Source organism: Gekko japonicus, unplaced genomic scaffold (assembly GCF_001447785.1).
Source record: "Gekko japonicus isolate JY-2015 unplaced genomic scaffold, Gekko_japonicus_V1.1 scaffold1339, whole genome shotgun sequence".
Taxonomy (NCBI): Eukaryota; Metazoa; Chordata; class Lepidosauria; order Squamata; family Gekkonidae; genus Gekko; species Gekko japonicus.
In genome coordinates this window covers 661,506-681,539 of record NW_015161992.1, presented here as the reverse complement: position 1 = coordinate 681,539, position 20,034 = coordinate 661,506, and the positions used below count along the sequence as shown (strand labels likewise).

The window sequence follows — 20,034 nt, the reverse complement described above, 5'->3', positions numbered from 1 at the left end:
ACCCTAAACCTAACCCTCACCCTAAACCAAACCCTAACCCTAAACCCTAAAACTAGCCCTAGCCCTAACCCTAACCCTAACCCTAACCCTAGCCCTAGCCCTAGCCCTAACCCTAACCCTAACCCTAACCCTAGCCCTAGCCCTAGCCCTAACCCTAACCCTAACCCTAACCCTAGCCCTAGCCCTAGCCCTAACCCTAGCCCTAGCCCCAACCCTAAACCTAACCGTAGCCCTAACCCTAACCGTAACCCCAACCCTAACTCTAAACCTAACCCTTACAGTTAGAGATAGGGTTAGGTTTAGGGTTAGGGTTAAAGTTTGGTTTACTAGCCCTAGCCCTAACCCTAACCCTAAACCCTAAAACTAGCCCTAGCCCTAACCATAACCCTAACCCAAAGACTAACCCTAAACCTAACCCTAGCCCTAAACCTAACCCTAAACTAAACCCTAAGACTAACCCTAACCCTAGCCTTAGCCCTAAACCTAAAAACTAACCCTTACCCTAACCCTAACCCTAAACATAGCCCTAGCCCTAACCCTAACCCTAACTCGAACCCTAAACCTAACCGTAGCCCTAGCCCTAACTGTAACCCTAACCCTAAGACTAACCCTAACCCTAAAACTAGCCCTAGCCCTAACCCTAACCCTAACCCTAACCCTACCCTATCCCTATCCCTATCCCTATCCCCAACCCTAAACCCTAAACCTAAACCCTAAACCCTAACCCTAGCTGTAGCCCTAACCCTAACCCTATCCCTAGCTCTAACCCTAACCCTAACCGTAACCCTAACCCTAACTTTAGCCCTAACCCTAGCTCTAGCCCTAAACTTAACCCTAGCCATAGCCCTAGCCCTAACCAAAACTCTACCCCTAGCCCTAGCCCTAACCCTAACCCCAACCCTAACCCTAACCCTAACCCTAACCCTACCCTAAACCTAACCCTCACCCTAACCCCAACACTAAACCTAACCCTAACCCTAACCCCAACCTTAACCCTAACTCTAAACCTAACACTTACAGTTAGGGTTAGGTTTAGTGTTGGGGTTAGGGTGAGGGTTAGGGTTAGGGCTAGGGCTAGGGCTAGGGTTAGGCTTTCTGTGAAACAAAATAAAAAGAAGAAAGGGGGAGTGGGGTGGAAACGCCCAGCTCATTCCCAGCATACAAGTAGGGGGTGGAGTAAGCACGGGGGAAAAGAAAGAGCGGTATACTTCCCCTTAAGGAAAAGGAAGAGGTTAAAAAGCAGGTTAAAAAAGCAGGTTAAAAAGCAGCTATATATAAAGAAATATAAAGAGCAGTTACTGCCGATTTGTTTTGTTTTTTCTCTATCTAGAGCAGTGGAAATTGAACACACCTGGGGCTGATTTGAAAAGCGTGACAAGGAGAGGGTGTCGTGACGATTCGCTGCGGCGCGGGATCTGCCGAGACGAGGGAGGGGGCCCAGGAGAGGAGTGGAGCCGAGCGCAGCCGAACAGGGAGTCGGAGAGAGCCGAGGAGAGCCGAGGAGAGCGAGGAGGGAGTGCCGTGGAGCGGGCGCGTAAGGACGACGCATCCAGAGGGAGGAGTTCCAGCGCGAGTGAAAGAGGAAGCTCTGGGCGACGTAATCAAAGGGCAAGACCAGAGCGACGTAGGGAGACACCTAGTGGCGGCGTGCTCATTAGGGGAAGGCAGCAGAAGGCAGCAGAAGAGGAGCAACATGAAAAGGCAAAAGGAGGGGCGAGAGACAAAATATTTAAAGGGAAACACTCTGGGCGACGCACACAAAATTCAAGACCAGAGTGACAGACAACAACGGAAGGGGAAATAAGCGAACAGTCGGGACTGGAGTAAACAAACACGAAGTAAATAAAACACTTAAAATAGGACAATAGTAGGGGGGAGGAAAAAAATTAAATTAAATTAAAAAATAATAAGAAGAATAATGATAAAAAAATAAATAAATCATTTATAACAAATCCACATAAAAGACTGAATAGAAACAACATTCAAACAATACACAAGCACACACACATTTACACTAATTCTCAGAAATAAAGAGAGATCCTTAACACAGTTGCATTAGCAGGACATTCTTTGGTTGGGTGATATTTACCTGTCCTCATTGATTGAGCTGTTCCAATGGAAGAATGGAGGGGTTTAGAAATAGAAAATGGGGAACACGTGCTCTGAACCATCAGAACCACGTGGACTCTAGCTACAGACTAGAGGTTAAAGATAGAGGTAGGGTATGTGGATAGCAAGCTGGCCATAAGAGGATTAAAGCTTTGATAGGGGTCGTGGTCGGTCAGCATCTTTTATAATGTGGGGGGGGCAGGCTAGGCTGTGACACCTTCTGTTAGTCCATCCCATAAAACATACTATTGGCTGGCTGGAAGAGGGGAGGGGGACTAAGGAGTGGTCAATATTGAGAGGTAGAAACTTAGACTGAGGACTGGCACCTGGATGAAGAGTGATTGAATCATCAGGCTAGGGCTATTGTCTCTTGATGGCCCTAGCTGGCTTGCTGATGGTTGAGCAATTAGTTGCTAAGCAACTATTATTGGAGTCTCAAAGCTACCTGCAGGCATCTGAGGCTTGGTGCAGGCGTATGGAACTGCTTCATCTCACAGCAGGCGAGATGGCAGGTGACTCTGGACCATCACTGTTGCAGCAATGCTAAAGGAAGGTGCCCTCTTTCAGGTGTTCAGTCTCAACAGGTATTCATAGGTCTCCATGTTGTACAGTCCCTTTGCACAGTCCATATCTTTCATAAAAACACATTTATAGGCTTGCAGAGATTTCAAGCTGCCAGTCTCAAAGTAAAGTGGAAGAAATGTGTCCTGAGGGTTCCTGAGGTTCTCCGTTGACACTCAGGGCCCCCGACAAGATCCACGCCATTGTCAACACCCCAGCTCCCACATCCAAGCCACAACTCTAGGCCTTCTTGGGGCTGTTGAACTTTTATCATTCATTCCTGCCCCACAAAGCTGTGGTCACGGAGCCACTGCATAGACTCCTTGACAAGAAAGCCCCCTGGGTCTGAGGCCAGAAGCAAGCCACTGTATTCTGGGCTGTCAAGCAGCTGCTCACCTCGAACACCATCCTTGTACACTTCAATTAATTGCTGCCTGTCGTCCTTGCCTGCGACACTTCTCCATACGGGGTAGGAGCCATCCTTGGACACCAGCTACCCGATGGCAGGGAGGTTCCCGTGGCCTACTACTCCCACACCTTGTCCTCGGCCAAGCACAATTATGCACAAATAGACAGGGAGGCACTGGCAATCGTGGCGGGAGTCAAAAAGTTCCACGATTACCTCAGTGGGTGGCCCTTCACCATCGTAACTGATCACAAGCCCCTGCTGGGCATGCTGGCCCTTGATCACCAGACACCACAGATGCTATCTCTCAGAGTGCTGCGCTGGTCAATTTTCCTGGCTGGCTCTTTTCCTATTTTCCTGGCTGTACTCTTTCATCCACTGCCCTGGAAAGGTCATGCCGATGCCCTCAGCCACCTGCGACCCAGACCCTGCTCCGGCACATTAAATCCTGCTCCTCGAGGACCTCCCCGACCATCCTCTTCAGGTATCCGATGTGTCCCGCCACACCGCCAGGGTCTGTGTCCTCTCCTGCATTCTGGCTGGTGGGCCTGGAATTCGCAGCATTCTCCTCCTGCTGAGATGAACTTTCAGCACACAAGGGTTGCCTTCTGTGGGGGAGCTGGGTGGTGGTGCCAGCACTGTTGCACCAGCAAGTACTAGCAGCTCTGCACGAAACACACCTGGGGATCATGCAGATAATGGTACTGACCCAAAGCTACGTATGGTGGCCTGGCATGGACAGTGAAATTGAGGCATGCCAAGAAACCCGACCGGAGCCTCCCAGGACACTGGTACAACAGTTGGGAATCCACCCACAAACCATGGTCCCGGTTACATCTGGACTTTGTGGGGCCCTTCCAAGGACAGATTTTCTTCATTCTGGTGGATTCCTACACTAAATGGCTGGAAGTAGTGCCGGTCTCCTCCACCTCTTCCAAAGCCCTTGGATGGCTCTTCTGCACCCATGGCCTACCCGACACCGTCGTGATGGACAATGGAATGGACTTCACCTCAGGTGAGTTTCAAGAGTTCATGGGCACATCCGATCTGCTCCCTTCCACCCAGCCACCAACAGCCAAGCCAAAAGGATGGTGAAGACCACAAAGGAGTCCCTCCGGTGGATTATCCATGGAGATTGGGATCACCGGCTCATGGCTTTCCTTTTCAGCCATCATATGACCCTGAGCACCTCCACCGGCCGCAGCCCCGCAGAACTCCTCATGGGCAGGTGGCTAACCATCCATTTAAACCAGATGCACCCAGACCATGCTCCAGAACACTGCCTGGCCCCCAAACCCAAGCAGCACCCCATGGATTCTTCCCGGATGACCCCATCTACGCCCGGAACATCTCCAGTGGCCCAGCCTGGATCCCTGCCTGGGTGACCCGAGTTACAGGGCCCCTGTTATACAAGGTTTCTACGGAGGACAGCCAGGTGTTGCGGAGGCACATCGACCAACTCCGCAGCCATCTACCCCAAGTTGAACCACATCTCCCACCAGCAGTCTCAGAAGATGGCAAGATGCAGCTGCCCCAGCCACAGGAACCTGAGCCTGCAAGGGACCTCCCAGCGGACAACAAACGGCCAGCCGGACCAGCAGGAGAAGCCCCGGATCAGGCAACCATGGATGACCCCGGGGACTCACCAAGCCCACTACCACCTGTTACCAATCCTTCAACAACATCCTTGCATACAATCGCACCCCCCCCCCGCCAGAACCACGATGCTCAACCAGGGAGTGACACATTCTGTTAGGTGCCTTGGAACTTGGGGGGGAGGGGTGTTATGTATTGGGATTGAATCATCCCTGACTGAATCACCCTAGAGACTGGCTGATTGAATCACTCTGATTGAATCACCCTAGAGATTGGCTGAGCTTGAAGCACAAGAACAATAGCTGACCAGGATTCTAGAATAAACCATTCAAGTAGTAATGTTTTGTAAATAGCCTATCACAGGGAGTGGGTGTGGGGTGTGTGTTTTGCATGCATATAAGCAGGGCTCCGGTCCTGCTAGAATTGTCTTAGAGTTAAGCTGGAATCACTAATAAACTATGAGCTGATCACTATACGTGTCTCGAACCCAGTATATTTCAAGATCCATTGTCAGGGAAGTCTATATTTTAAAAGAATTAAAAGCAGCTGGAAGGGGGCTGAATCAGATCAGTGTGTCAGGTCACTGAAGGAACCTGTTATGTCCCTGCCCCCCATTGGGCAAACAGCAGCTTTGAAACAATTTTAAATGGGGGAAATTAGGGTTGCCAGCACATGGTTGGGCAAGTCATAAAGATTTGGGGGTGGAGCTTGGGGAGGGACCTTTGAAGGGGTATAAAGTAATGGATTCCAGCCTCCAAAGCAGCCATTTTCTCCAGAGGAGCAGATCTGTGTAGTCTGGAAATCAGCTATAATTCCAAGAGATCTCCAGACCCCACCTGGGAGTTGGCAACCCTAGATGAGGGTTAAAAAACCCCTCCCCTAGAGCTATGTCTCCTAACCTCCTCTCCTCTGCCGCTTCTAATCTTAGAAATACCCATGGGAGTTCCTGCTCAGAGATCTCTGATGTATCAGCAAAGTTGGCCGGAGTCCTGGCTGTTGGGTACCCCGGGTTTCTCTTTCCCCTGCTGCAGCAGGATATCCCGATGAGTCTTCAGGTGCCACAGGAGTAGACAAGGGTCCAGTTTTGTGTATCTTTGGCAACATGTTCTCTGCTTCTGCATATTTTGGGTCACTCACCACAATAAAGATGTTTGAAACCATGGGGACAGGCGGGACAAGTAGATGGTGCAGCCGCTTCCTGTGGCAGCACTTCTGCCCCCCAGGGAGGTACGGATGGGCAAGGTTATAAATCTATTTATATGTAATAAAATCACGTCCATTTCGGTATTTCAGCTGCAGAACAGCAGTGAGAGAAGGCAGTCCGGCTAACAGTCTCTGAGAGACCAGCTGCTGTGAACGCTCCAAGGCATCTGCTGTCTTTCCTGAGGGGGGAATGCTGTTAATCTTGTTGATATGGTGATTTCACATTAGATCATGTTGCAGATCCCAAATCTGATTATGTTGCAAATCAGATTAGTTTCCAGCTTTATCAGAGCTGCTCTGCAGTTGAAGGGTTAGGATTGGGGAGCAGGAATCTCAATACTGGTAGCATTTGTGTGGTATCTAAAGGCAATCCTGTGCAGAGTTACTCCAGTCTACACCCACTGAAATCATTGGGTCTACACATTATGAACTCCTTGTGTTTGTTGGGGAACAACAGACTTTGTGTCATGTAGTCCTTCTGGGTCCTTCTGGATGCACCCTGTCCCACTGCCGTTTTCTCATCTGCGAATCACTCCATGGAGCCTCTATTGGCTCTGCTTGTAGGAGGAGGCTTAAACCATCCCTCCCCTTGTTCCATAGTCCCAATCCCAACTGGGCCCCTGTGCACTTGACATTTCAAGGAAATAAAAAACACCAAAGGCGTTTTTTGTAGAAATCCTTTGCACATTTTGTAGAATCCTTTGCACATTAAATACTCAAATATAGACCTAATACCTGAAGTCTCCCCAGAAATGCCGGGGAACCTCTTCTGTGCACCTCCAAGGCACAACCAAGGCAGTTTTGGTGAGTGGGGCCATTATTTAGCTTGCCCTCAGGGGCTGGGCTGCCCTTGCATAGGGAATCTGGAGAATGCTTTCCTATAGTTTTAAAGTAAAGAAGATGGCAAGTTCTCAACAGTGAAGGAGAAAAGTGATGTGTGATAGTATTTGCATCATACAGTCAAACATTTAGAGTGCTATGGATTAATTGCCTGTGATGCCTACAACAACCCTGTGAAGTAGGTCATATTATTGTCCTCATAGTGCAGATGGAGGGGGCAGTGTGTCATATTATTGGAGGGGGCAGTAGGTCATATTATTGTCCTCATAGTGCAGATGGAGGAGGCAGTGTGGTTTGAAACACACATGAACAAGTAAAGCTGCCTTGTACTGGATCAGACCATCAGTCCATCAAGGTCAGTACGGTCTACTCAGACTGGCAGCAGCTCTCCTAGGGTTTCAGGTGTTTTGGCAGAGTAATTAACACAGCAAAAGGTGCGCAGCCTGGTTAAAGAGTAGATAAAGGTTTATTTAGGTACTAACATACTTGATAGAAAAGAGGAGAGACGAGATAGGTTCCTAAATACATCTCTAGCTGATGACACTTCCAAGAAGAAGGGGGAAATTACCGTATGAGTAGCAATCTGTAGACAGACAAGGAATGACACTTACCAAGAGAGAAAATGCTCTGGCCTCACTATCCAATCTAATTGTCTTCTTCAGGATCTTCTTCTCTTCTTTGTGCATCATACATTGTCTTTTCCAACAACATGGAGATCTTTCACATCACCTATTACCCAGCCCTTTTCACTAGAGATGTTGGGGACTAAACCTAGGACCTTCTGCACGCTAAGCAGATGTTCTGCCTCTGAGCCATGGTCTCTCCTTGTATTCCACTTGCCATGTGTTCAGCTGGTATATTTGCAGCAGAGTTGACTATGTGAATCAGAAACACTGAGACTTGAAGTGGCCAGTGGTTTGCTCTGTAACATCTAGTAAATCTAGTAAAACCCAAGACATGTTAATTACTCTTTGGATGGATAGGAGGCCAAGATGGCATCGGAGCAGCAACGCTAGTAACAATCTCTCTCAGCCTTCAATTGTTTGATAATATTGGAAATGCTTATGAATGCTTGTTTTTTCTGCTTATCAGATTTATCGCAGTCAAGTGACTTTCTTCCATAACAGTAATCACACCTGTTTTTCCCATCCCCCCCTCCCAATACTAACATAGGAAGGGCAGTTTGGTTAAGTGGCACCATTTGGGGCTCGAAGGATTAAACAAACCCTCCATGTCCTCAAGCTGCCCAGATCCCAACTGGAATTGCATACAACCAGTGTCTCCTCTAGTTTAACCCTCATTTCTCTTAGTCACTCCTCTAGGCCAGCATTTATATTTATGCATTTATATATTTATTATTTTGCTTTTGAAAGACATAACAGTTTTCATGCATTATATGCCACACTAGGCATGGACAGCGGAGAAAGAATTTCTCTCCCTGCATGGTGGAGCGTTCTGATTATTCTCTAGAATGGGCTGATTTAAGCAGTGAGGGGATGCATGTGTTTCTCATAAGTAAGATAATGCATTTTTGTGTTTATTTGACAGACTGGTAAACCAAGAAGCAAGTCAAAGAGGCCTCCTGCTTGCATAGTGAAATGCAGGAACTAAACAGAATGCCATGGATCCTTCCAATCTCAGGCAAATTGGGATTATGTTTTGAGTGAACTTCTACTCATAGGGACTTGAAAACCTGGTGGGAAAATTGCATACTGTGGACTGTGGTGGCATCCTTAATTGCATGCTCCTGGACTGGGGCAAATGAGTAAACATAACATTATGACTGAGGGGGAAAATACATGTCAAATTCCCCTGAGAGGGTGCACAAACTAAAGATTCCTTTTCAGCCTTCCAGGGGCCTTCCAGGGGCATCGAGTGGACCCCTATAGGAAGCTGGGTTACACGGACCTCCTGTCATAGGCTCATGTTCCCTGCTGCAGAGTGGTGGTGGGGAAATGGGGGGGGGGGATTCATCATTTTACCAATTTGCAACATCATTTATGGCTTGAAACCAGAAATGACGTCATTGTGTTGGTTTGAAACTCTAAGATTTGCCCAGAACTTTATGATTTAACTAGAGTTTTGGGTGAAGCTCATGTGATGAGATCGGTTTTGCACCAGAAGTGAGGTAATGCACCAAAGTGACTGAATAGCTTGGCCCCACCCCAGATTTTCTCGCCAGAATAAAAATTAGGGGTGGCAATTCTAAACTGGATGCTAGAATGGATGGACCCTTCAGGGGTATTCTTATTTCCTTATATGATACTATAATTGGTTGAAATTATACTATATAATTGAAATGATACTATAATTGGTTGAAAATAGCTGTGACCTTATAACTTGGGGGAGGGAGCATGCCTTTGATTGGTTCATGATATCATTTATCTCTGTCTTGACATACCACTGTGTGCTCTGACATTTGTACTCATTGTTCCAAATTGGGTGACATTTCTTAAAGTCCAGCTCTTCCCTTGCTTCCTTTTGTCAGATGTGATCTATCTGCCTTGGCAGTGCTGGATTCTGATTACCGCTTTGCTTCATTTCCTGTTTAATTTATGTGAAAATTCTTCCATGGCTGGAAAATACAAAGTGCATGCAGGCATGGAGAGCATGACAGTGTGCAAGATTTAGGGCAAGTGATAGAAATTGAATGTAGGGAACGGTCATGACTCAGGAAATTTCAAGGTCATTCATGAAAAGCACCCAAGCTGTGAAATAGTTTTATTTCCTGTGGCCTTTTAATACTCCAAAAGACCCCTTCTCTTGTCTCAGTGTTTTATCATAAAGCAAAAGAGATCAATATTATTTATTTTGTTTTGCTGGGGTTTAATCATCTGTATATGCGCTGGTCTTCAAACATTGATACTGCGTGGACCAAGGCAGTTCAGAGAGACGCAGGATAGAAATATTTTAAAGACATAAACTGTGAACAGCGCAGCCAAGGAGGTCACAAGGCACTAATCACAACATTTCCTGTGTCGGCTGCCAATCACATTAGAGAAACTCTAAATATACCTTCTGCATTTCAGAGGCCTGGTTTTGCAGTGATTTGGGCTGACTGAAAAATAATCAAGTTAAAATGCTTTCATGGAAGTCCCTGGTGAGACAATATATTTGTGACATGCATACCATGTCAGAGTGACTTGAAAGGCAGTCTGATTGGAGTCAGGGATGCATACCCGGTGAGGTTGTAGAATACGTTTGAGGACTTTTGCATGCAGCCCTTAGTCAGTCTATTTACTTCCAGACTGTGGCTAACGGCAAAAGTGAGGAGAGGCTGGAGCCGATCTGTTTCCTGATACTGAGACAGTAAGCTGCTTTAAGACTGAGTGAAGGGCAGGATATAAATCCAGTCGCTTCTCTTCTTCTGCCTGTGGATAAAAATCAGGGCTACATTTATGCTCCAATCCTATGGAAGTACAGAAAACCACAAATATGGTATTGGCTGTAGAATTCAGCTTGCAGAAAATCCAGATCTAATTTTAAATAAAGGGCTGTCAGAGGAGGGCAGGGAGCTGTTCCTGTTGGCAGCAAAGGACAGGACTTGTTGCAATCATGGGTTTAAATTAATGGCGGGAAAAACTTTTTTACAGTAAGAGTTGTAGAACAGTGGAATTAGCTGCCTAGGGAGGCGGTGAGCTCCCCCTCACTGGCTGTCTTTAAGCAGCAGGTGGACAAATACCTGTCAGGGATGCTCTAGGCTGATCCTGCATTGAGCAAGGGGTTGGACTAAATGGTCTGTATGGCCCCTTCCAGCTCTGGTTCTATGATTCTATAAATATAGGCAACCTTAGAACACATTGTTTTAGTGTGACGAACAGACAGCACTGGATAAAACTATTTTCTTTGAGGCAAATGTCTTTAAAAATGTAATGTATCCCCAAGACCTAGGCCATGCTTCCCTGAACAATGCATCAGAAGCTTTTTACATTTGGGGTGGCACACATTTTAAAGGGAGCATTATTTCCTTTCCTTTATTAATCAACTTTTTCGACTGGAGGTCTTGAGCCATACAATAAAATAACATCTTGAATATCAATAACAATTGCAAAATGATTGATAAGAGATCATTATGACATTAGGAAAATTGTGAGATCGTCACATTAGTAGTTAAGCAGGAAAGTGTCTCAAATACATTATAACAGGTGAGATTATGGCCATGAATTGCAAAACTGCAAGACTAACGTCAGACAACAAAAAGGAAACTACCTGCAGTTCAGTAGCAAGTTTGTGGTTGCTTAAAATAGGGGAACTCTAAAGTTCTCTCAGTGAAGACCATTGGTCACAGAATAACAGAATTGTCCCAGAAGCACAATGACTGAGGCATCCAGAGAATTGCTTCTTCAGTTTAGCTGTAGGCAAAGCAGTCTACCTAGCATAAACGTGCAGTGATTTCTGGGAAAAGTAAGATTTTAAATATGGAGAGAGACGTGGGGGGGTGAGAGAGATTCCAAGGGTGGAGTATACACAGTGAACTTGGAACTCAATGCTAATTATATCAAGTTTGATTAGCCTCTTTTTGATCTCTCTCAATGCTTTGTAATAGCCCCTGTTTTGGATCATTGTAAGGAAATTCTGTTCTTGATATAAAAAAATATCATCTGCTTAAAGCAGAACCGGGATATCGTACTTGGCTAGAACTGGTGCATGACATCCCGAATTCTGAAGATAAAAGGTTAAAATGTAGAGGAGCTAAAAGCCAACATTATTTAACACTTTTAAAAAGGGAAAAGTGGAAACTTGTGTGAGTGACTATCCCATTCCCCCCACCTTTGCTTCTTCCCCTCTACCCCTACTTCTCTCACATTCTTTCTCCTTCCTGCTACCCCTTTTCTTACTCTCCCCTCCATGCCTGTCATTTCCTTTATGCCCCCTCATCATTCTTTCTGCCCCTGTCACTCTCCTGGCCCCCCCCTCCCCCCCCGCACACACACAGCAGCAGTGGCAGCAGCCGCGCTCCAGGAATCACAATGGATTGCTCAAATACAGATATCAATTTCTCTTAGGGTTGCAGCTCCATGTTGGAAAATTCCTGGAGATTTGGGGGCAGAGCCTTGGGAGAATGAGGTTTGAACTTGGAAGTGAGCTCAGCAGTGTATAACACCATAAACTCCACCCTTCAAAGCAGCCATTTTCTCCTGGGGAACTGATCTCTGTCATCTGGAGTTCTCCAGCCCTCACCTGGAGGTTGGCACCATTAGTTCCTCTGGAGGAAATGACTGCTTTGGAGGGTGGAGTCTATGGCATTATATCTGTCTGAAGTCCCTCCCCACCTCAATCCCCATCATCCCCAGGCTCCACTCCTCAAATCTCCAGGAATTTTCCTACCTGGAGTTGGCATCCCTAACTCCTTCCCACCCACTCCTTACCTGTCCCTCTGTCTTCAGCTTTCCATCTCCTTTCCCCCTGCAGCTTCTACTGAGGGAAACTATGGTCTTTCTCCATAGTGGGGATTAAAGCAGTTTTTATCTCCTTTTTATCCACACAACAACCCTATGAGGTAGGTTAAGCTGAAAGTATGTGACTGGTCCAAAATCAACCAGTGAGCTTCCACAGCAAGATGGGAATCTAAACCTGGGTCTCGCAAACCCTACTGTGAAGCTCTGACCATTATGCTACACTGACTTTCATAGGGTGGCTGCTGTTGAACAGTAGCAAGCAGCCAGGCCTAGTTGAGTCATGCAAGTCTGGTGGTATCAAGGCACACAGAGGATGCTGCTGGGCCTAAATTTGCCAGCCTCCAGGTGGGACATGGGGATCCCCCAGAATTACAACTGAGCTCCAGACAAGAACGACCATTGGACACTTACCGTGAGGGGTCCTTCTCCTCTGAGGACAGGAGGACATCTGCATTGGTTATTCCCACCGTGCTCATAGGGAGGCAGGAAGTAATTTTTTCCCCTCCTGTTGGCGCCTTCGGAATAGCCCATCCCCAGTTCTGGGACTCCGAAAGCAGTGTGTGCAGCCTTAAATCACTAGCCTTGCCCTATAAAACATAACTGTGAATGTTAACCTTAACATACAAACGACCCTACATTGTAGGAAAAAACAGAACCCAAGTGAGGGAAACAAGTGAGAGAAGAAATCAGCACAGAAGTGAAACAGAGAAAGATGACAGCGGGAGGGCCCAGATGTCCTCCTGTCCTCAGAGGAGAAGGAACCCTCACGGTAAGTGTCCAATGGTCGTTCTCCCTCTGAGGCAGAGGACATCTGCATAGGATCTCCCCGAGCAGTGTCCCTCAGTCGGGTGGATTGTCATCTTCATCCAATGTTATTGCGTGCTGAAGAACTCTTCTCCCGAAAGCCGCTTCTGCGGAAGCCAGGGTGTGAATCTTGTAGTGTCTTGTGAAGGTAGAAATGGAGGACCACGTTGCCGCCTTGCAGACCTCTTCTACGGATGCTCTATTAAACAACGCCGCATTAGTTGCCACACTCCTCAGGGAATGCGCTGTGATGCCACTTGGAGGATCGTGTCCGGCAGCTCAGTAAGCCTCCACAATACAAGCTTTCAGGACCGAACTAATGGTGGATTTTTCCATCTTTTCCCCTTTGCGAGGTGGAGAAACAAGAAGTCCGATTTTCTCCAAGGCTCTGTTCTAGAGATATAGATTTTAAGAGCCCGTTTAATGTCCAGTGTATGCCAGAGACTTTCTTTAGGGTGTTTGGGATAAGGACATAGGTTGGCAGACATATCTCCTGCGAACGATGGAATCTGGAGTCCATTTTAGGTTGGAACGTGGGATCCGGCAGCACCAGCACCTTGTCCTTGTGGAATATGCAACAAGATGACTTTGCCACTCAATCTCCACGCGGTCAGAGACAGCCAGGCTGGATCCAGATGCCATACTGGTCCCTGGAAGATCATGTCTAGGTATGGATGCACATGAATCCCCTGGCCTCTGAGATGGCTCACCGGGTTGACAATCAGCTTGGTGAAGAGCCTGGGTGCTGTGGATAGGCTGAAGGGGAGGGCCCGGTACTGGAAATGCGGAGGTATCTCTTGTGGGCAGGATGGATGGGCACATGTAGATACGCTTCTGTCAAGTCTATGGAAGTCAGGAACTCGTTGGGAGATAGAGACTCTGCTACTGCTCTGAGAGTTTCCATGCGAAAGTGTCGCAGATGGATGAATTTGTTTAAAAATGTGAGATCCAGAATCGCCGTCCAGTCTCCGTTCTTTTTGGATCGAGTAGACTCCTCGGCCTTCCTCGCTGGGGGGGACTGATTCTATGGCCCTGATGCTGATAAGGTGTTGTAAGGCCTTGTTGACGATAGATCTTTTGTCTGCAGATTTGCTTGCCGGTGACTGAAGAAAGCGTTCTGGAGGCTGACGAAGAAATTCTATCGTGTAATCTTTTTTTTAAAATATTTTATTGACTCCCCTAAAAAGGGGAGGTATTTCGCTTAAAAGAAAAAATGGGAAGGGTAGACAGTGGGAGAAAGAGAAAGCTGAGTGATATATAAACTGGTAAATTAAACTGTTAGTAATGTCCAATTAAACTTCTTGAGCTTCTTCTGTGTGTTGTCAAACTTCTTTTCTTAGTCCTGTCACGTGTAATTCTCTGTTAATATGTTAGTAATGTTCCTTTGAATTTCTGTTAATAAAAAAAATCTCTTCTGGGCACATTCAGAACCGCTTCTTTGCGTGCTGGGTACTTTTACTATCGCTGATGTGGAGGAGCTTCCTCCGTTGTCTTCTCCTTCCGGCTTGTTAGATCCTCCTTCGGGTTGCTGTTAACACTCTCAGTTCATGCACTATAAATCCTCTTCCTTTCATGCCATTACTGGAGGTCCCCAGCTTTGAGAATGGTAATAATTTCATTTTCACTTTAATATCCGCTCCCAAACTCTCTACTGGGTCCTCCTCGCAACTGTTGACATATAAGCGCTTGCCAGGCACTCTTCGCTGTCACAGTTCAAACTTTTCCGTTTTACAAAACTCCCGTCGGATTCACAGCCATAAACAGTCCAAACATTCAACAGCCGGCTCTCGCACACAAGCAAACGCCCAGATGGAAGTCCCTCCCTTCTTCTCCGCTCGCTTTTGCCCAGCTCTGACATCTTTTCTTTTTTGTTTACTTTTAGAAAGTTCTTAAAATGTGCTCCAGAGAGACAAAACTTTTTCTCGCTTTGTTTCAAATACATCAAAGGAAAACATCACTGTCCGCTCAATCCATTCCCCCCCTCCTTTTCTTTTTCGCTTATACAAATGGAGGGTTAACGCCTTTTTCGCTGGGACGGGGAGGAAACGTTTTTAGTTCTTTTTCTCTGCATTTTGACAACTCACAGTTAAGCCGATCTTTTCTTTTTCCATTTTTGCGGATGTTCGCTTTATCACTCGGTGACGTCTGGTGGCTCTGCTAAACCCCGTTCGGGGTCGCTCACGCAGCAAGGTCCATTGGGGCAGGGCATGGCGGGAGCCTCGGTCTCCGACCTCTCGGCCAAAAGAGCGACTCCCCCCTGTTGCACCCTAAAACGCCCCGGATCCGAGCTCCTCTCTTCCTGAGGGGCTCGTTCGGGTCTCCGCTCGCGCGGATTCCCTCCTCCACCGCGGGCGGGCGAGGCGCCCTCGGGAGCGACCCGAGGATGCGTCCGCCATTCGCGGGAGCCAGACCGGAAGCCCATTCTATCGTGTAATCTTGAGACACGGCTTCCACTGCCCAGGCGTCCGCCTGAGACTCTGCCCAAGTCCTGGCAAAATGTAGCAGTCGTGCCCCTACCGGCAGGTTGGTATAGTCAATTCTGCTTAGGTTTGGTCTCTCTTGCGCCTCTGTCATTTCTGTTGAAATGAGATCTCTGGAAGCGAGGATTGAAGAAGCCACTCCTGCTGGACTGTTTGGAAGAATCCCAAGTGGGCTTTTTGATGTCCTGCCGAAATCGTGGCAGGGTATGATGGGAGCGAAAGGACTGAGGATTATGTCTGGCCAAGCTTCTCAGCGACCGAGGCATGGCCTTCTTCTTATCTCTGGTTTCAACTAGAATACTGTCGAGTGCTTCACGAAACAAACGATCCCCCTGAAAGGGGTAGGCGGTAACAATGGATTTGGAAAGAGTGTCCGCTTGCCATGCCCGTAGCCAAAGCATTCTCCTGGCTACAGCTGTGGATGCAAGGCCCCTGGAAGCAAAGGAAATAATGTCCAATGTGGCATCAGCCGTAAAAGAATCAGACTTGAGCGTGTGGGATATACCTTCTAGTAAAGCCCGGTTGTTTTCGGGTATGAGTTGAACCAACTTATGCAGCCATACAATGGATGCTCTGGTGGCAATGGAGGCTGTCGACGACGCCCTGACCATCATGGTGATAGATTCATGGATTCTTCATCGGGTAGCTTCAAGTTTCTTGTCTGTCGCTTCCCTGAGGTTGCCCAATCCGTCCTCGGAGACTAGGCCTGCTGTCTGTAGTGCCGCCACTGGAGCATCTACTGGTGAGACCTGCAACAACTCATCAGCATAATTAGGCATGGCATAAAGTTTCTTAGTAAATGCAGGAAACTGTTTGTTGACTACAGGTTTGTCCCAGGCCGATCTTAATTGACGCTCAAAATACTCAGGAAAGAGAAATATCTTTTCAGCACATTCCTCAGGGGAAAAAAATTCCTTATTGCCACCTGATTTGGATTTAATCTTAGCCCTGGCTGCTTTCTGATATTCAGAGGCAGGGACATCGTGCAATTCTAGAGCCTTAACTGCTTTGGTTAAGAGGTATTGGTAGTCCTCAGATTTGAAGACTCTACTGGACTGTTCTGGCAATTTTAACTCCTCTGCCTTGTCCTCTGATAAAAATTCACCCTCTTCCCTTTCCTCAATGGAGGACAATGGGAGGAGGGGCTTTTTTTGCTGCTTTAGTTGGCCATCCGGAGGGGAAGGACAGTGGAGAGCTCTGCAGGTGAGTCTCCTGCTGGGGTGACAACTCAGGCCTGTTTGTTTTGGCCACTTCCAGTTGGATAGATCACCTAATGAATTCCATTAACTCGGAGGGATCTACCAAAACTACGTCTTTAGAGGGCTTACCCGATGGAGTGCCGTCCTGCTCCGGATTCATTGATGATGAAGAGGCAAAGGAACGTCCTCTCTCGATCCCCACGGCCCCCGGGTTTGCCCCTGCAGGAGGTCTGAGGCTCGAGGCCGGATCCTCAAGATGGCCGCCGTCCGTCCGAGGATGCGTCGTGAAAATGGCGAGCTCATCAAGGTCAGGCTGCAAGCGGCGCTTCAAGGCGCCTCGCGCCACCACTGAGACACCAGCAGCCTCCACTGTAGGCACTTAATCAAACTGTGAGAGTTGATCGGGCCCGAAAGTTTCCCACGCTGCGGTCGACGCGGCATGCGCCTCTCCTTCTTCGCCCGAGGAAAAAACCTCGGGAGGCTCCCTCATCATCATAGCGGTCGCGCTGGGCCTCTTCAGGTCCATGGACCCCCGGAATCTTTGCTCCGAGATCAGAGCCGAGAACAGAAGAAAATGTCAAGAGAAGCGAAAAGACAGAAAAGGTACGGGGGCAAGGCAAGGCCTAACAAGAGGAAAAAAGGTGTTGAAGAGTTTGAAGATTTTTTGAAGGTTAGCTAGAGCAATCTGATCTATGCTGCTACTTCCTATTAAGGCAGGAACAGAACTGGGGATGGGCTATTCTGAAGGCAGCCAACAGGAAGGGGAAAAAACTACTTCCTGCCTCCCTATGAGCATGGTGGGAATAACCCATGCAGATGTCCTCCGCCTCAGAGGGAGAAAGATCTGTCCCCCCTGGAGAAAATGGGTGGACACTGTGGCATTATATTCAGCTGAGGCCTCTCCCCTACCCAAACTCTGCACTCCTCAAAATTTACCACAGCATCTCCAGAAATTTCCCAACCTGGAGTCGGCAATCCTAGTCCCAGACCTGGTTCCAAACCCCCTGCTATTCAGCCATTCATACTGCGGGAGAAATCCTCCCCAACCCCAGATCCTTCCTCCCCTCTCTGTCTCTGTCTCTCTGCTATTAGCCTCTCACTGTTGATACTGGAGTAGATCCCTGCAGCGGCTATTTCAAAAGGTATTGGGGGGATTCAAACCCCCTGAGTTTGTTTTTTAAAAAACTGTTTGGATTTTTTCTGGAGACCCACAAAGTCCCCTGAGACTGTAAAAAAACCTTTTTGGGGGGAATGTGCTCCCTATCTGCTGCCCTGACTCTGCAAAAATAAGTATCCGCACACAGAGGGGACTGATGAGAACTAGATATATAGATAGATAAAGTACCAGGTCTCATGGAATTTGAGCTATAGGATTCTGATATAATTTAGAAATCAGCCTAAGTGTCATGCTTCCCCACAGCATCAAGTACACTCTTGTAGAAAGATTTTACTTTATTTGAAGCTATAGGTTTACTTTATTTGAAGCTATCACTGTTTGGAATGAGGGGAGAGCAACAAGCTTGGCAGGTTATAGTACATTCAAATAACTGAGGCCCAATTGCGGGAGTTCCCGTGTGCACCATCGGGCCTGGGAGCAAACGCTTCTAGGCAGCATAACATATCTCTTTCCCATGTTCCTTCGTGAGATCACTCCAGCAACTATCTAGCAGCAACCACCTGTGGCCTTGAGAGATATAGACGTTCCAGTAGCCAAGCAATTAAGCGCATCAACAGATTTACATATGAAAGTGAAAGCACTCAAGCGCATACATGGAGAACATAACAGAAATTTGGCAACTTGCTGACAAAGTATTTTATCTATTGTAGTTTTAGCCCACTTGGCCCAAAGTCGATGCTGTGGAATGGAATCAAATGCAGCTCAGAGATCCACGAATGCTACATAGTTTCCTGGATGGGAAGAGTATTTATCAGCTAAAAGATGCAAAATGAGGCAGTGATTGAGAGCAGAGGCCCTTCTTCTGAAACCAGCCTGTTCAGGACATAAGATTGATTCTGATACAACGCAGTTAAAATGCTTAGAATAAAAGGAGGCTGCATATACCTTTCCAACTGTTAACAAGGTTCCCTTGCTTGAAAGCCAGTCGAATCCGACTCTAGGGTTGCGGTGCTCATCTCCGTTTCAAAGCCGAAGAGCCAGCGCTGTCCGAAGATGTTTCCGTGGTCATGTGGCCGGCATGACTAAACACCAAGGCTGTTACCTTCCCACCGAAGTGGTACCTATTTATCTACTTGCAAATTTCTTGCTTTCAAACTGCTTGGTTGGCAGGAGCTGGAACTAGAGACGGGAGCTCACTCCATCATGTGGCACCCGGGTCCCAAACTGCTGAACTACTGATCTTCCACAGCCTGCAGTTCAGCGTCTTAACCACTTGAGCCACTGCAGCTCCTAACAACAAACTTACTAGGCAGTAATTTGCAGGCCCCTTTTTATACATGAGGACAATTATTGCATGCATCCGAGATATGATTCCTGAGTTATTAATTGGAGTAAAAATATGGACCAACAGCCTACCACACCATTATGGGTTAGCTTTCAAAAGATCTATTGGTATACAATTAGGGTCTGGTGCCCTACCTCGGTGCATTTGCTTAGTTAAAATTAACACTATTTCTAATAAAACCAGAGGACATGGATCAGCTTCAGGAGGTTCTAAGAGAATTCTCTCAGAGTTCATTTCAAAGGACTTACCAATGCTGTTCCCAGATCTCCAGTGGGATGCATGATGGTAAATCAGATACTCTGGAGAGGCCGTTATTAACCACATTCCAGAATATGTGTGTCTTATTGTTGTTAATAGCTGAAATAAGAGTGTTTTATTTATTTATTTATTTATTTTATTCAATTTATACCCCGCCCTCCCCGCTGCGCGGGCTCAGGGCGGCTCACAAAGAGGCCTGCGCCAATATAAAACATATTTAAAATCATTTAAGATAACTACAGTACAAATAAAATCACATTAACCAATTACTAAATAAAGTGCTCTAGATGTTATTTCGCAAGCTGGCATATTTCACTGCTCTATTTCCACTGCTCTATTCCTTAGCATCATATGCTCCGGGAACCACTAATGTTCCCTCTTCCAGGGCCAGGTTAAGATGGAAGATAGTGATGGTAGTGGCGGCTCCTACTCATACGCCTGGTGGAAGAGCTCAGTCTTACAGGCCCTGCGGAACTGTATAAGGTCCTGCAGGGCCCAGATCTCCACCGGGAGCTCATTCCACCAGGTAGGAGCCGCCACCGAGAAAGCCCTGGCCCTGGTCGCAGCCAGCCTGGCCTCTCTGGGACCTGGTGTTGCCAGGAGATGTTGCGTCCCAGACTGAAGTACTTGCGGGGGAACATATGAGGGAAGATGGTCCCTTAGGTAAGCTGGACCCAGACCATGTAGGGCTTTAAAGGTAAGAACCAGCACTTTGAA

At 47.3% G+C, this 20,034-nt stretch overlaps 1 protein-coding gene across 1 annotated transcript in view; it reads left to right on the top strand.

The window, feature by feature from the left end:
* The window catches only part of TMC3 (transmembrane channel like 3), a 103,023-nt gene that overhangs the window by 10,550 nt on the left and 72,439 nt on the right, over window positions 1-20,034 (top strand). The window contains exons 2-4 of the mRNA XM_015405392.1: window positions 1,331-1,534; window positions 3,144-3,296; window positions 3,939-4,091. Of these exons, the coding sequence (XP_015260878.1) occupies window positions 1,331-1,534; window positions 3,144-3,296; window positions 3,939-4,091 (510 nt within the window). The remainder of the gene's footprint in view (window positions 1-1,330; window positions 1,535-3,143; window positions 3,297-3,938; window positions 4,092-20,034) is intronic.